This window comes from Strix aluco, chromosome 6 (genome assembly GCF_031877795.1).
Source record: "Strix aluco isolate bStrAlu1 chromosome 6, bStrAlu1.hap1, whole genome shotgun sequence".
Classification (NCBI taxonomy): domain Eukaryota; kingdom Metazoa; phylum Chordata; class Aves; order Strigiformes; family Strigidae; genus Strix; species Strix aluco.
In genome coordinates, this window is record NC_133936.1 from 24756032 (window position 1) to 24774025 (window position 17994).

General features: G+C 46.0%; 1 protein-coding gene across 1 annotated transcript; it reads left to right on the top strand.

Annotated features, from left to right (window-relative positions):
• The first annotated feature begins 15846 nt into the window (after positions 1 to 15846).
• SP9 (Sp9 transcription factor) lies at positions 15847 to 17994 on the top strand. Its single transcript, XM_074828284.1, has 2 exons — positions 15847 to 15904; positions 16639 to 17994. The coding sequence occupies exons 1-2, from the start codon at positions 15884 to 15886 to the stop codon at positions 17992 to 17994; spliced, it is 1377 nt and encodes a 458-aa protein (XP_074684385.1). The 5' UTR covers positions 15847 to 15883.

Genomic DNA, 17994 nt, shown 5'->3' on the forward strand with positions numbered 1-17994 from the left:
ATCCATTAATTGCACAATTACAGGTGATGTTGTGTGAATGAACTTAGGTTTTCAGCCATTTTTCACAGATTTCTTTAGAAATAATCCGAATGTCCCAGCAGTCTGTGAATCACAAACATTGTCTGGGAGATACTATGTCTAAGAGTCTGCTATGAACAAATGTAATCATTACATTTACAAAATAAATATTTCCTGGTTTGGGTTTTTTTCTTATTCAGAGGTCAATTTCATATCAATATTATCTAGTACACAACATAGTATTAGCACTGGGATCGTTTATAAAGTAGTTTCAAAAGTAGTTTTACTTCTTTCATTTTCTCTGTTTAAGCTCAAATAAATACGTATGCGCTCAATGTACAACCATCACGGAAATCAAAAGTCTCCCAAAGTTGTGACTTTGACTTGAAAATAATAAGAATGTGTAGCATTTTGAAGGAGGGAAGAAGGTTAAACCAATGACTTTTTTATTTTTGCATCTCTGAGGAGAGCTGATAACTCCTCTTTAAAAATTTCAGCCTTCAGCATTTATAAATATGCCTGGCTGCAGCTACAAGTGGGATGCAGAAGCTGCAGGATACTGCAGCCACTCCCATAACATTTAAGCGAGGACGTACTTCAAACCAGATTTGTAGTAACCCCCTGCTATTAGACACACTTTTTCTGAAAGTGTGAGTTCCCCTATTAGCTGCTCAGTGGGGGACTCCATTTACCCTGCAAGTTTCCTGAAGTGGTCTGAGGCATGCAAAATGTTTAAATTTTGGGAGAACCACAAACAACAATATCTCCAGAGTACAAAACATGACCTATTTTTTTAATTGCTCACAAAACAAGACACGTCCAAAGTGACATGGATACAAATAGCTTAACTTGAATTTGCCTAGAGCCAGCTCTGTAAATCACACATCATAAGAAGGATTTGGTTGTGAAGCCTCATCAGTAAGTCAACAATCCATCAGGTGAAAAACTGATGCTCCAGTATCTCAGAGACCAGCCTTCTTGGAAAGAAGAAATTATAACAACAAGGCCACCTCAGGCTTTGATTAGTCTTCCTGTACCTGAAAAGACCCCACTAGTAAAAAGCATTATGTCAGCAACTTCAGTACTCCAGTTTTATACTGCTGTAATTCCTGGGGACTGCAAGAATTAAATATTTTCAAAATACTTGATATCTTAAGGCTTTAAGGTCTTTCTCCCTTTTTCAGTATGTACCCTTCAGCATTATTGACTGGAGAAATACCAACCTACTTAATTTTGAAATGGGAAATTGCAATAGATTATGCAATAGATTGTGCATCTTCAGACTGGGAATTCACCCAGGGAAAGCACCTGGGAAAAAAAAATAATCTCCTGATTTAAAAAGCCCTAAATACCATTTCTTGTGGATACTCACTAAAATGTATTTGTGCTTAAGAAGCTTGAGAAACTCTCTTTTGTTTAGCTGAGATTAAAGATGGTAATCTAAACTCTCAAAACCCTGAATCACAAAAATTTGTCACATTCCCACTTATAAAAATGTCCTCTTAAAATCTCTATTATATTATCTCTGTGATAGGGTGAATGAACACTAAAAAAGAAGTTCTCTAATTGATTCTGAAGTTAGATTCCAGTCATCAGATAATAATTTGGTTAGGTATCAAGACATTTGATTACAAAGCTTTTATTTATTATTTACTTTTTTTTTCACATCTAGCTTCAATTCCTCTGAGAGAGATCAAATAGAGACTATTTTCAACAACTGCAAAATAATCCTTGAGATTTAGTAATACCAATCCAGGAATGCTTACAATTAAAACAATTTGCACATGTGGGCTAGGTACAATTAGTATGGCTTGTTGAATGACCTCTTTTCTTCACATTTTTAACAGTCATGGCTATGTTGATCCATCTGAAGACAGAATCACTTTTGTGTCAATGTCCATTTTAGATAGTAGTGCACTGCTGAAAGCACAGTCATATTGTAACCACTACCCATCACTAATAGAGAACTGCGGTTGGAAGGATTTTTTTCAACTGATAGATCAAATGTGAAACTGAAACTGCTCACAAATGCAGGTTATGAGTCTTTTCCGTTGAACATATCTCTGTGGCTACATATTACTTCTAGCCATTATAAAAAAAAAAAAAAAGTTAAAATCAATAAGAATTACAGGTACACCTCGTCTTCTGACAGTGCTACGTCTGGGCAGTCGCAGCATTGCATTGGCATGTTAAATGGCAACTTGCGTATTCACAGTGTTAATGTATTCACAGCAAATAGATAATTAGTTTGCATTTTGCTTCAGTCATAGAAAAATTGATTTTTAAAAAATCAATGCTTTTGGCTTTTATTTTTCCCCTTTGGCTTGTCCCAAAATAGAAATTAAAGTTACAGGTTTTTTCTGTTTTGGAATTTAAAAGGTTATGAGCTTTTTTAAAGGCAAATGAGCTATAGACATATGATGCCAGAGTTGGGTAGATCTTTTCTCCTTTTCATTTGATAAAATAAGTACTTGTATGCAAACATCAGATACATACAGATAATATATAATTACTATGAGATTAGATGTGATCCTAATCTCGTAATAATTAGGGTATAAATGAGGTGGGATTTTTAAATGAACCCTTCAACATAGGCCAGTTCAGTACCTCTTAACATCAGTTCAGGTGCTCTCATGGAAAAGACTCCAAATCCAGTAGTATTTTACTTCCTTAGACAGAGTAGAACTTCTTTTGGCAGAGAAAAGCTTCTTTTATCAGTAAAGTTTCAACATTTGAGAAGATTGTGAAACTATATAGGAATTTAATTACAGTCAACAGTTCTGAGGCCCTGTGACTGATTCCAGTGTGAGCATTGCTCTTCAATACGGTTATACACAACTATATATTTCCTGCATTTACTTAGTATTATTTATATATTACTGTATTAAGAAATTTGGCTAATATCCCCTGTTCCCTGCTGGGAAGTCAATGTTAACCAAATCCAGGGTTCTGCGGACTCATACACAATGTGGACATTTGAAGAACAAAGCAATGGTAACCAGAACTCCCTACACTGCTGAAGGAGCATCCTCTCCAAGCACAAAGTTAGAGGAAAAGTTTTGGCGCAAGTAGAGACAAGAGTTTAATGTATTTCTAGTTTGATTGGCTTTGTGTAACTATTTCCCTCCTGCTCAGATATTGGTATGCCCCCATTTCTATTCTCCTAACCATGTGGAACACATACTCTTCTGCCACATGTTAGATATCATACTTTATATTATTTAAATACCATGGCACTGTGTGTTATTAATCAAAATCTAAATATTTTGGAGTTGTTTGTTAAACAATTTTCTAGCATCAAAACCTTACAAAATCACAATCTGAGACACTCAGCTGCCTTGAAGCTCTCTTCAGAGAATACTTCAAAGAGGAAGCCTTTTGTAGAGGTCACTTAACTATATTCAACCCTATAAATGCAATGAAACATTTTTTGTTTTAAAAGTTAGAAAGAAAAAATGTTATGTAATTGTTTTAAATTGTTGGACTATTTAAAAACTCATGTTAAAATAGTTAAATTCTATGATGAGACTTGTCTTATAACTTTTGACATGCATAAGCTATAAAGCATGCCTATTATTAATTTCAGAAATAGTTTTGGATACCTACACTGAATTAAACTGTCACAGTTGATGTAATTATCAAGCAAGATTATAGACCATGCTCAGAAGTTCAAATAGGGCCTGTTTCAAAAATCCCCTCAGTAGTTACGAGTCCTAGAGCAACCTACAATGACTGGTCACACTACGGCAGGGTATGAAAGCTCTTGTTGTTTAAAGCCTGTCTTCTCAATCCTAGTTACAGCAGACTGGTGTGAATGCAAGAGATTTTAGTCGTTAATAAATTTAATACATCTCATTAACACTTTTTACATGCACGTACAAACAACATGGAGTGTAAAAAAGGAGCAGGTAGTACTTGTCACTTGATTTCAAAACTGCAGATTTGTTGCCTACATGAAATTATCTCAGACTGAGTAATCTCACTGCAACAAATAAAATCTAGCGGAGAGTTGTGTGGATGAACATTCTTAACATTATCAATCAAATTACAGGCATCTGCAGTACCACTCTCACCTTTTTATATTGAGTGATGTGTGATCAAGGAGTGTTTCATCAACCCCGACATAGCTCTGTTGCTAAATCAGAAAGAGATACTCTAGCAGACAGTCTAATGCTGGACCCGCTGCATTCTTAAAAGTGGAATTAGCATTCTTAAAAGTGGAAATCTATCAATGCATGTTTGCTTTGTTTAAAATAAATGACTGAAATGTGGGAAAAAATTAATTTACTTACAGAAATATTTTCAGCTACACATTAGGAAAAAAATCTGAACTACACAGGAAAAAAATGCTATCTATTCTGAATTTCAAATAGAGCAACAGGATTAGTGATGCTGTTTTCAACACTGCTGTTTTCAGGTTCACTGAAATGTTTGATACTTTCACAAACTAAATAGAAGATTCGATCTTATGGCAGTAATCTCACCGAAACCTTACGACCATTCATTTTACAAAGTCATTTACACTTGTGCAAATCTGGAATATCCTCTCTGGAATGAATTTAAACTACTCTTGTGAATGCAGATTTATGGAAAGGAGTATGAAAATTAAAGCACATTGTTTAGCAACACTTTTTACTTTAAAAGATTTTAAAATATTCTTTTTAGCTAGTACAAGGAAAACATGGGCACACATGCACACATAGGGATGTCCACACTTGCACACCTCCCCTAGAAAAGTAACATGCCAGTATTGGCTGGCTCGCTGCTAGTCATTTTGATCCAGGTAATCAACACAGAAATAACATATAGTTAAATTTTCTTCTCCTCTGAGAAATTTTAGATAACAACATTGAAGTAATTCATGGAACCTTTTCTTATTCTGTGTTAACTGCTTAAAAAAATCAAACAACTTGCACTAAAACATGGTTCTAGCTGATTATAAAATTATAAAAAGATGATTATAAAATAAACCTTGCAAAAATAAATAGTTTTGTCCCTGTTTCCAGAAACAAGATGGTATTAGCAGACAAACTATTAAATATTAAATCCGGACATGTTTGCCACTGTCAAGTGTGTGGAGGGCCCGCAAAAATTATTATTTCTTAGTCATGTAAACTACATGAATCCAAAATACAATTGCCAGTGTTTCTGGGGCAGCATCAATGTTTAAAGGGGATTCCTTTTCTTTTGCTTTTTCCAATTGTTTTTATAGTAAGTTTTGTTTAATTGTGATAAACGACTCCCATCTACAGCATTTACCTTAAGAGTTTAGCTAAATATGTACTATAGAATAGGGAAAAAAATACTGGCCTCCTAAAGGATTTGTACCTCCTTTCTTCCTCCTTCTCATTATCCTTTTTTTTGGTTGTTTTTTTTTTTTTTTTCTGATGGTGGTTGTTGTTGTTATATATATGTCTCTAAGGTCTATCTCTTGGTATTTGGTACACTATCGCTATGTTAAAGGAAAATCATTATGGTTCGGTCTGATCTACTTTTTCAAGTGTGGGACATATTCTGTTGACAGGTATCAAGCACCTTGTCTCCTGGCAAATGATCAGTTCTGAATCCCATCCTAACTGATATTTGCTCTTCAGCGATGGGAAAAAAACCACAACACGTTTTATAAAGCTCAAATTGGCCTTATCAAACAAAACATCTGCTAGATTTGTGAGTGACTTGTGACAGCAGGAGACATCAGCACTGGCCTCCCCAATAGAAGTCACTGCAGTTAATGGAAGCTATTATGGAAGAATTCTGGCAAGAATATTTTTTTCTCCAAACAGCTAAAAAAAATTAAAAGAAAAATATGTTATGTTGTTATGGTAACAGCTATTTGAAAAATACTGTAACAAAAGGCAATCGAATATCAAACTACCAAGCTGCTAGTTTGACTACTTGGTTTTCTTTTCAAGCAGTTTATTTACAGAGATCCCCTCCCTCTTCCTTATGCAGCCACAAGTGTGAGTGTGCACGCTCAGGTAAGACACAATCTGCAAATAGTTTGTGTTTGTAGAATTTCCGTCTTGGAGATGCAAAACTCCAGATACTGCAGATTTTTACACATCACTAGAACATCCAGTGTTAGATGGGCTGAGTCCCTACCTCACATGGCAATAAAACCACATTTTGTAGCATTTCCAGTCTGCACTTTTGGCACAAAGAGGTGTTCCTGCACTCCTGTTGCTTTGCAGGATAAGGCTAGTCTCTTTGAGGGTACTACAGCTAGTCCCTGGAAAAGTGCAGTATCGCATCTGCAGTCTGGGAATTGGCACCTTCCCAGCTGCTGGGAAAACAGGGTTCCAAAACAGTCTCAGGAGTCAAAGAAGAATGCAGCAACATACTGTTCCAAAACCTGTATTTTGCACTTTACAATTTTTCAGAAAATTTTCTCTGAACGGGCACAAGTTCCTACATGCACCGACTTCAACATCGTACTTTGAATAGGAGCACATAGTCCTCATTCAGATAAAGCTCCGTTGAAGTTAGTGCATAACGACTTGGGTAATGACTGAAAGGTCTGACTAGCTGATTTTACATACTGATCTATGTACAGTGATACTATGAAAGACCTGGAGGACATTGCCAGCCCTTCCTCTTAGACCTCTGCTTTCAGCCATCATATTTACAAAAAACCAGGCAAACAGAACACATTTTTGTCTCAGGCTGAACAAACCTAGGAACTTTGCTAAATTTCCTCCAAACTGCATGATGGCGGATCAAGTTACACTGTAGAAGTACTGCATAGGAATTCTGAACATCCTATTTCTTAATACGGAGATGAGATTCTAGAAGTGAGAAACTTGCATTTTCTTTCACCGCTTTCAATCCCTCTGGGGTGTTTAATGGTCTGCATTTACAGAGTCCCCTTTTAATGAGAGTAACTAACATGGTTTATCCAACAACGAACAGGGGAGGTGGGGAGATATAGATATTGGCTTCTAGTTGTCTTGCTGTAACTGGGAATTTTGTAGTCATGTTGTTTTCTAAATAGACAAATATTTGTTGGTGTCAACACTGAAAATTAGTCATGTTCGTGTGCAGTAAAAGCCATGAGAAATATTAGATAGCAAAAATCCACAACAGCTTGTTTTCCATCACTTTGCAAAAGAGAAAGTGAGCTACCAGTTCTCTGCAACCATCCAAATTCAGCAACAATGCGCTATATAGGTCCTACTGACACTCGTATGTATATGTGGGACCACATTTGGAAACTGAATGCAAACGGTGGTATTTTCTAATCCACCCAAAAATCCCTTGAGCATTTCAGACATTCCAGTCAAAGTGATTCTTTAATGTGGGACCTACTTCCCGCATTTGTTTTACATTAGAAAATGCTGTATAGGTTGTTTACATTTGGAAAAGTCAGTGGAGAGAGATTTCTGTAAGTGTTCTGAAGGGAAGATTGCACCGTTACTGTAACAAGGACAATTATGGACAGACACAGGTAATAGCTGTTTAGAAAATGTTAGGAGCATTATTGTGGATAATAGACATTCTTTTCTTAGCGTTGCCCTTGCCCAAGTTTCATTTTCCATTGGTGGTGCCTGCCTAGATTGCTTAAGACAGCTGTAGTCTTCTCATTTACATTAAGGTAACAAAAAGTTCACTGCCGGGTTGTCCCAGATGGAGTTCATCTGTACAAAGGTCTGAAACTGTGAGGGAGTACCTAAAATGTCAGACATGTCCAGTATCTAGTGCTGCTGCAAATTATCACCTCTTCCAGGTCAGAAAGGCCAAAATAATTTCCAGCTCTATTTTTCTTAAAGCCATTTTCATTTAATCTGTCCTTTACAAATGGTAAATTTAATGAGAACTTCAGGAATAATTCAAACTAAAATTAAGAAGAAACCTTGATATATACGTATTCAATTCAAATGTATTTTAGTAAGCAACAACCTGGCCTCTATTGAAATAGTTCTCAAGTACTATTGAAATAATAGGTATGTTCTCAAAGGAAACCTGCTTTCTTTTGAAGTGACTGTATGCATTATTTCAGCTTCTTCTGATAATAGCATATTTAATAGCAAGGCCAAGATGCAATCAATCTTTTTTGTTGGAAGAAGGTGTTATATTGTACCCGTATGCTTATATTCACCTAGCACTTTCAATCCGCTAAGCGGACTGAAGTTCAGCAGGGCTGCTGCTTGCTTGGCCTCTGCTGGGGCCAGGGGGAGCAAAGGAGGTGAGGGTGGGACCAGGGAAAAGGAAGAGGTCTGTTTCTAAAGAGACAATGAATTAGACTGGAGTGAATAGTTGACATCCTCTGTAATTATACACACATTGAACTCTTTACAGTTGACTTAAGTTACTATGAACTGCATTGGTGTGGCCCTCCATATTGATTAAAAGCAGCATCTATTTACCTTAACAATAAATGTGGAGATTAGTAAAAGTTCACTTGATCACAATAAGAAGACTGATAATTAAAGGGCATTGCAACTCAGATGGAATGTAAGTGCCTGAAGCAGCATGTTAGGAAGCATAGGCTGCTTTTGTACAAGAGGTTATACATGTGTAGGTTAAGGCTTGCAGAAAGCCCTTCAAGTAGACAGTTTTGTAGAGGAAGGCCAGAACCTGTCCTGAGAAGACTGACCCAGCAATTCTCCTGGGCAAAGTGATAAATACAAAGCTCAGGAAAAGGAAGATGACTTTAAAGCACAATGTGACTAAACTGACATTCTCTACATAACCTTTGAAAGAGGCCTCCACATCTTTTATTCTTCTTTCATGGCTCCTCTATGGGAAGGAACAAGTTTAAGCTAAGGAGGACACACTGCTGATTCTATGGGTTAAGCTCTTGATGCCATAGGGTCTATAAGAAAGGGTCTATAAGAACTGGGTTTAGTACGTGACAGACTCAATAGAAACACTCCTCCTCTTGTTATGGGATCTCCTATAGGGAAGGGGGAGGACAGCCCTTATTCCTATTGCATCTATTGTTTGATGGTAGATATTGCATTTTACTAATCCCTTTTTATCAAGAAAGCAAGAAGCTAGTAACTAGAGAAGTAAGTGAATAGTCTCAATCCATATGGACAACTTGGAAAATCAGATTCTGAAGTGGCTGTATCTGCACTTTGTAACAAAACGCTCATATCCCTTGATAGGGCTTGACACCCATCCCTTGCTTCTTTTCTCGTACCGATATTGATGCGTGCATGTGCTTACCTCCTCACAGAAAATGACATGATAAAATGGTGACTTTTGACAAGCATTGCGGCGATTTCCAGAGACCAGAATGTAGAAAATAGTAGACCAGATTGTTACTGAAACACAAATGATAATTGGGATCTTAAATGAATAACATTCTCCCTTGTGTGAAATCTCAAAATAAATTTCCAGCTGAACTAAGATTTACAAATGTTTTGGGTTTTCTTATAACAAACACTGTCACCAGTTTCACTGGTCCCATCAAAGTCCCATTTTAAAGAATGGCTTAGTTCACATGTGTGGGCTTTTTTCTCAGTAGTTTTAATTCGGAACATGTCAGAACAGTTTAACACCAAGCCAAAGATTCATTCAGTCACTTTGTAGCTATAGAGAAGACAGTAATTTTGCAGTGCTAAGTAGCAAGGTGAATTAAGGTTAGCAAAAAGGTAAGGAAAATGGGAGAAACGGAGGCCGTCCATTGAATGAATGGCAAAGCATGGTCCTGTTCCTTCCGATCTGAATCTCTGTACCCCTAACAAATCGTTGGCAAGCACAAAGCCACCAGCCTCTCCCAGCCCCTCACTCTGGGGCTGCCAGGAGCTGGGAGGAATTTCCCAGGCGTGAGAGGTTCCCTGGGTCTTCTGAAAGGAGACAAATACAGACAGACCCAAGGCCTGCGGGGTGGCTGCTCTGGCTTTGATAGCAGCTGATATTTTGTCATTTCTTCGTTGTACAATGGTCAGAATAATTATCCATGGTGAAGAAGGCTGCACGTACCCCCTTCCTCCAACACCTAGCACATCCCAGCCTGCTCTCCACTCCACAGCTGCCTTGGAACTTCCAGGGCTGGTGGTTCTGAGTCCCCGATGTCATTAAAAAGCTACAAAAAGCTGCCCAAACACTTTGTTAAACACATGTGTAAGCCACTGCTTTCCTCTTTGCGTTGCATATGCACAGCAGATTAGGGGTTTGTTTAGGAAGCAGTGAGGAATCTCTTTGTTTCCTTCTTTCAGGTACAAGGTGAATTAATCCGTTTGGAAACCAGCAAATCCACCCCTCCCCTCCTTCCCCCATATGCCTGAATTCTTCCAGCCTACATCTCTTGACAATAAAGACAGATAAAGCTCGGATACCCTTTCAGATGAAGGAATCGAGCCTGTTTCTTTGCATGTAAGTTTTCTAAATAAATCGCTTTTGTTGTTTAAAGCAGTGATGAATGGAGACACAGGGCCAGGTTGGTCGCTGGAACAGTACAATGGATGTAAGAAGGTTTTTTTCTTTGCCATATAAATCATTCACATTGTTTAAGGTACATTGATCAATCTAATGGCTTGTAATAGGCTCCTAATTGCCACTAGGAAAGTACTGCAAGCTTGCATTTGAACGTGAAATGGTTCATGATCTGAGCTGAAATTCACCTTAAGCCTGAGCTCCAGTAATTACAGAACACAGAAGGAGCACAATGAACGGTTCCCCGTCTTTCCTCGCCCTAAGCCCAGGACAGGAGGAGGGGGGAGAGGGGAGCATATGAACGGGGGTCCAGCATATTTTCCTCTTCCAAACCAGCAATTCATTAACGGGCGAAACCTGCGGGAGGATTTATTGGTCATTGTGGACCGAAGAGAACTTTGTCATGTCAATCACCCTGTCCATTACGCTCCCACATCTCTCTATCTGCAGAGGGACAGCTTGCTTAATCACAACCAACATTCCGAGTCATGCCTGGCTAAAAATGCGGTATCAAACGCTAGGAGGGTCTCAGAAGCGGGGTACGAGGAGAGGTGTGGGGACAGGGCTCTCCTGCTGTGAGGACGCTCCGGTGAGGCTCCCGCCCGCCCTCCTGCCCCCCGCCCGGCGCCGCTGCTCCCCCCGCCCCCGGGAGAAGCGGCGGGGGGCGAGGGGCCGGGCGGGCAAGGACCCGCCGGGGCGGGCCCGCTGCCGGGGGGCTGCCAGCCGAGCCCTGGTGGCCACCGCTCCGCCGCTTAAAACACAGACCTAATTACCGAGTCATCAGAGCTTCTTTAATAGACTTGCGTGAAAAGGTGGTTTTACGCTCTATAAACGTGGGTCCAGCCGTTTGCTAATTAAACTCCTTCTATTTAGAAACACCTTCGCGTTAAGAAAGCTTCATGAACGCTGGCACGGGCTGAATTTCAAACCTGCTGCAGTCTGAGCTTCTCGTGTCTAACCTAGATATCAAAACAGCGCTGGAAAGCACGTGAACCGAGAGATAAAATCCTCGTACAATGTTCCTCGTACAGCGTTCCTCAGACTTTCCTAGCAAGGCAGAAAACAAACCTCTGATGCTGTTGAATAATCTTCCAATAATTGTAGTAATTAAAATCATCATACAGTCTGCAGTCACCTTCCTTCCTTTGACACTAGCCCTCCCTTGAACTGTTAACGTGTCCTCGGCTGAGATAAACAGAACAAGTGAAGGTTTAAAATACATGGTCCAAATAAATTTAGCGGAAGAGAATTAGTTCCTCAGACACGTTTCTGACTGCGCTCGGCAGACGAGAGGATTTCTAAAACTATCGTGCAGATTTTTTTTAAACGCAGGGCAATACGGGTCGCCGTGTTACTCCTAAATAGTGTGTCACCTTAAAGATCGGGGAAAAGATGAAAGCCCAGTCTGATGCTCCACCTCGGGGCTCTGTGCGCAGGGGGCAGGAGGAGCGGGGAGTGCATTATGTAACAAACATCATAGGAAAGCTCAGGCAGAAATTGTTGGAGAGTGCCATAATTTTCATTTAATTTCCATGATCTGTTTGATCCCAGCGCTCATTCCCTTTTTATTAACTATAAAAGATTTCCTTCTAATCAAAAGCTGCACTTCATCTTTACCCACAAATGAAAAACTCTATAGCGGAAAGAATTCAGTGGACTCAACAGGCACCAAGGTCTGTATTTTAACACTATCTCTATATAATCCTTCCCCTACTCTTGGGCAGAATAGTGGGGAAGCCTTTTCTTAACTGAAGTTATTAATTTATCACCAGGTCCCCCTCCGCGTTGCTCTGATAATCAATGGTGGTTTCTAGATCACGTAAGTGAAAAGTGTAATTGAGAGAGAGGGGGGAGGGGGGTCGCACGGAAGTCCTGTTGCTGGGGAAAAAAAAAAAAATCTGGCAGGACGCAATTATTTATCTCGGCGATGAGCAGTTTGCCTGTTTCCTGCCCACGTCTCTTCTGTTTGGCAGAAAATGAGGCTGCTTCTCTTGAACTTGGAAGAGTTTGCCCCTTTCCCACCCGTAAGATCCATGTGTAAAACTCTGTGCCCCTCCTAGGATTCAGGGGAAATTGTACAGCAACCTTCCATTTAACTGCTGTTAAATCGATTTATTTGGAAAGTATTTGGCAGCTTTTTCCCAGAGCTCTGTTTGAACAGAAGAGCCATTTCATCTGACGCTCTTGAATATGAAGCCAGGAGCCTCCCAATCAGCTTTAATGAACGAATTGTTTCCCAGCTTTACCTCCTGAAGACAGCAACTTTAGTAGTTGCACAGATCAAAAGACACGCGTAAAGGGAAGATGGGAAACAATATTGTTCAAAGGAAGTGAACTGTTGCATTTAATTAGGCTATTCTTCTTTATTAGTATTCATATTGAGATTTTTTTTTTTTTAAGATTTATGTTGATTTAACCGTAATGTATTTATGATGTAAATATATTCCGAGATGAAAACGTCACGGATCAATTGTAAAGGACCCGGATACATAATTTTAAAAAATCAGTTTCAGTTTATATGAGGTTCTCACCCCACTTTCGCTTCTTAGTCAGATTTGTTTATGCAGAATCGACATTTAATAGTGCTAATTGCACTCCAGTTAAATTGCCCTGATTGCAGAAAGGGAAGCAATTTTCGTGCTCTCTGTCTGGGTTTGGAAGAAATTGTTTTATATTCACCTCTTTATAAAGAAGTGGAGATAAGGCACCGAGCCTTTGCACAAATTGCACTTATGGGCTGACTGGCAGCATTCAGGCGCTATAATAGAGCATTATTTGGCCGTTTTGAATAATGTAAAGCATTTGCTGAAAGCTATTCTCCTGAAAATTGCTTTAACTTTTAAAAGGGTGATGATTCACTCCAAACCAGGCCTTTGTTACATTGTCATTATCCCCCCAAATGTTTTAACAGTCAGCTCAACACTTTAGCATAACACATTGATCTTTGTTTAAAAACTCGATTTTTGGAGTACGAAAAAATACGTCTGAAAATACTTGACCCCCTAAAGATTTTAGCGGCGTTCCCCCTTTCGCCGCCATTCGCTCAGCCTTCCCACCGCCTGCCTCCTTCCTGCGGGTTTTAGTTACTTTTCCGTCTACAAAGGGGGCGAGGAGATAGATGCGAGGCAGGCAGAGCCATCGCCCGCCTCCCGGCCCAGCAGAGACCCCGCGCTGCTGGGGGAGCGCAAGCGGGCAGCGGATGCCTTTACTCGCTGATGTAGAGGCAACATTCTCAAACGTCACGCTCTCGATCTGCCTTCCAGCCTTATTTTATTTATGACTTTCCCCAAGGAGAGGGGAAAGACCCTCTCCCCCCGCCGCACCAGGGCTGGCCAGAAGCGCCTCGCTGCCACTTGACGGCCACCTCGGCGGGCTCCTGGGAAGGAGCGGGTTCCCCCCGGAGGAAGGAAGGAGGGAAGGAGGGAGGGAAGGAGGGAGGAGGGGAAGGAGGGAGGGGGGGAGGGAAGGAGGGAAGGAGTCACCTGTTGGGCGATTGCTCCCGGGTGCCCCTGTCGGACTCCTCGCCTCGCCCGCGGGGGCTTTGCCGCTCCCCCCGCCACCGCCTTTCAATCGCCTCCACCCGCCGAGCGCTACAGCCCCCCTGGGTAAAGCCGCCGCGTCTGATCTGCTCCAGGCAGCCCCTTCCGAGCCAGGCTCTCCCCGGACCCCCGCGCCGGCTGCCAGCCAATGTGGAAAGCATTAAGCGCACAACAGTATTTCCTCCCGCTGCCCCGACTCTGTCTAATACGCGGCGACAAAAAGGCGAGCGCCCTTTGAAAATAGCCTTAGACGTTTAAATAAAAGCTCATCGCCGGGGACATCCTTCCCTAGCGTGGCAGGCGTCCTGCAGATTGCATAACACAATGTCCAACAAAACGCACTGTCCGCCTTATTTAAGCACGGAAAAAAAAAAAAAAAAAGTATCAGGACAAGTAAAGAAAAGCAAAATCCTCTCAAATTCGCGGTTTCTCCATCTTGCTCCTTAGCGATGCCTATTTTGCATCTGCTAGGAGGTTTTACACTGGATGGCTGAGGCGGCACCGAGGAGAAGGAAATGCTGCCTCAGATGCAGAGCAGGCACCCGGCGTTGCTTGAACGCACTCGTCTTTCTGGTTGAGAGCTGTCCCCGGCTGCACCGGGGGCGGCGGGAGCAGGGGGAGAAGCTCCGATTCCCAGCCTCGCAGAGCCGGTCGCGATGATGAAAAGTTGCGCGCCTATCGAGCTGCCGCGGACACAGGACGGGCAAGTTCTGGCCAATTGCTTCAGAAGCCTCCACTAATTACAAATCAAAGGGACTAGCTCGCAAGACACTGAGGAGCCGAGGTTTGGACTTACATTTCGCACATGCAGAGAGCAGGTAAAGTCTCTGTCGCTCACTGGGCGTGTGGAGTGTGCACAGTGCAGAGGCCACAGGCAAGTGCTGGGGAGGCTTATTCCAGCAGCGTCCTAGCATTGCCAGGAGGGAGCAAGCCTTCTGCCATCAGCAGCACTGTTTCCACGGGGGGTAGGTGAGGCTTGGGAAACGTGCTGCAGGCTGCGAATTTGAGTTTCAAAGTATTTTTGCCGGGGATGACTCTGTGAAACAAAATCCTCTCTCTTAAGCGACAGGATGCCCTAGTGCCCCTCGTCCCCCCTCCCGCCCCGCTACCAGAGCGAAGGGATGCCTGTCGGTTCCCTGCCTTTGGATTTTTTGGCGCTTTATGTCGCTAAAACGCCTCCTCGGTCCCCTTTGCAAAGAAAGTAAGAAAGACGTCGCGCCCGAAATCGCTTCCAGTATTTAGCAAAGCAAAACCAAAAAACGAACGTGTGTTCGCAAAACGTCACTGGGCGCTGCGAGGCGGCTCGCACCCCACACGGAGAGCTGCCCGGCGGCCTGCGAAGGCGCCGGAGGGCCTGCTGAATAAAAGCACCGCAGGGACGGTTTACGGGAGGTGAGGACGGCAGGTGCCGGGATAAGCAAGCGGGGGATCCGACACCTCCCGCGCAGTCCACGGCCGGCGGCGGAGCGGCCTCAGGCGTGACACCGGCCCGCCGCCGCCGACCCCCCGCTCTCCGCCCTCTGCGGCTCCCCTCCCCGCTTCTCCCGCAGAGGCCGCGGGTGCCGGGGCAGCGTCCCCGCGGCCGGCTCCTGCCGGCGGGGGTCACGGCCCGGCGGGCGGCCGCCGTTTGGAGTTAATTGCGGCGCAACCGCCGCGGCCCGGAGCGGGGAGTTTCCTCCCCGCGCGCCGGCTGACTGGCACGCGCCCCGCGCCCCGGCGCCGGCACCTCCGCGCAGCCTGATTGGCTGCCGGGCCGCTCCGGCCCGCTCCGCCCGCGCCCTCATTGGGCGAGCGCCGCCGCCAGCGGTACTTCAAAGCGGGCGCTGCCCGCACTTAGGCAGAGTTTAGCCCCGCCGAGCCGGAGTGTCCTTAGCGCCGCCGGGCAGCGCGGGGCGCACACCGAGCGCCGTCCCCCTCCGCCCCACCGCCCAGCCCAGGGACGTGCTATGGCTACGTCTATCCTCGGGGTAAGTCGGCCCCGCGCGCGGCCCCGCTGCCCTCGGGGAAAACTGTTGCTGCTGCCGCCGCCGCGCAGCGGCCGCCCCTCGCGCAAATCGCGCCGGCCCGCGGGCCAGAGGCCATCCCCACCCGCCCCGGGGGATTTCGCCGCGGGTTTCTCGTCGGGTCGTTCGCAGGGAGTTTGGTGTGAAAACTCGCTCGGCTGGAGAGAAGTCGGGCTGCTTGTGCTGCCTTTTGTTTTCTAATTTTTTTTTTTTTTTTTTAAAAACCCTCGAAGTGCTACGGTAAATTTCCAAAGATTTTTGCTAGCTCGGCGCGGCGAGCGGCGCGGCGCCGGCCGGAGGTTCCGCACCCCGTTCGCTTTTCTGCCATCTCGCTTTTCCGCCGCTCCTGCACGGTGGCTCGAGGAGACGCCGTCTTTCGTTCTCACGGGATTTTCGGTTTCACGGCGGTAGGCTCGAGCTGCGCGGGGAGTCCTGAGCCGCCCCCTCGGAACACGCGTGTCCCTCGTCCCCGCCGGGATCCGCTTCCGATGTAAGCCCCTCGGGCGCCGAGGCCGGTCCCCGGCGGGAAACGAGTCGTGCCGAGCGGGGCAGGGCCGGAGCCTTCCTCCGAAATAGGAGAAAACTTTTCCGCGGTGCCGCTCGTCGCGCCGCCGTTCCACCCGCGCCGCTGCGTCCCCGCGGGAGCCCGGCGAGGCGGCAGGGGTGAGGCTGACGGGCCGGCTTTGTCTCTCCCGCAGGAAGAGCCGAGATTTGGAACGACTCCCCTGGCCATGCTGGCCGCCACCTGCAACAAGATCGGCAACACCAGCCCCCTGACCACCCTGCCCGAGTCCAGCGCCTTCGCCAAAGGGGGCTTCCACCCCTGGAAACGCTCCACCTCCAGCTGCAACCTGGGCTCCAGCCTCTCGGGCTTCACGGTGGCCACGAGCAGGGGCTCCAGCGGACTGGCCAGCGGCACGGGCACGGCCAACAGCGCCTTCTGCCTGGCCTCCACCTCGCCCACCTCCTCGGCCTTCAGCAGCGACTACGGCGGCCTCTTCTCCAACTCGGCGGCGGCGGCGGGCGTGTCCCCGCAGGAGCCCGGCGGGCAGTCGGCCTTCATCTCCAAAGTGCACAGCTCGGCGGCCGAGAGCCTCTACCCGCGGGTGGGCATGGCGCACCCCTACGAGTCCTGGTACAAGTCGGGCTTCCACTCCACGCTCTCGGCGGGCGAGGTGGCCAACGGGGCGGCCTCCTCCTGGTGGGACGTGCACACCAACCCGGGCTCCTGGCTGGAGGTGCAGAACCCGGCGGGGGGGCTGCAGAGCTCGCTGCACTCGGGCGCCCCCCAGGCCTCGCTGCACTCCCAGCTGGGCACCTACAACCCCGACTTCAGCTCCCTCACCCACTCCGCCTTCAGCTCCACCGGCCTGGGCTCCACGGCCGCCTCGCACCTGCTCTCCACCAGCCAGCACCTGCTCACCCAGGAGGGCTTCAAGCCCGTGCTGCCCTCCTACACGGACTCCAGCGCGGCGGTTGCGGCGGCCAGCGCCATGATCTCGGGTGCCGCCGCCGCCGCCGCCGGGGGCGGCTCGGCCCGCTCCGCCCGCCGCTACTCGGGCCGCGCCACCTGCGACTGCCCCAACTGCCAGGAGGCCGAGCGGCTGGGGCCGGCGGGGGCCAGCCTGCGGCGCAAGGGGCTGCACAGCTGCCACATCCCCGGCTGCGGGAAGGTCTACGGCAAGACCTCGCACCTGAAGGCGCACCTGCGCTGGCACACGGGCGAGCGGCCCTTCGTCTGCAACTGGCTCTTCTGCGGGAAGCGCTTCACCCGCTCCGACGAGCTGCAGCGGCACCTGCGGACTCACACGGGCGAGAAGCGCTTCGCCTGCCCCGTCTGCAACAAGCGCTTCATGCGCAGCGACCACCTGAGCAAACACATCAAAACGCACAACGGGGGCGGCGGCGGCAAAAAGGGCAGCGACAGCGACACGGACGCCAGCAACCTGGAGACGCCACGCTCCGAGTCCCCCGACCTCATCCTGCACGAGGGGGTGGGCGCCGCCGCCCGCGGACCGGGCAAGGAACCTACCGCGGGGCCCGGCGACTCCTAG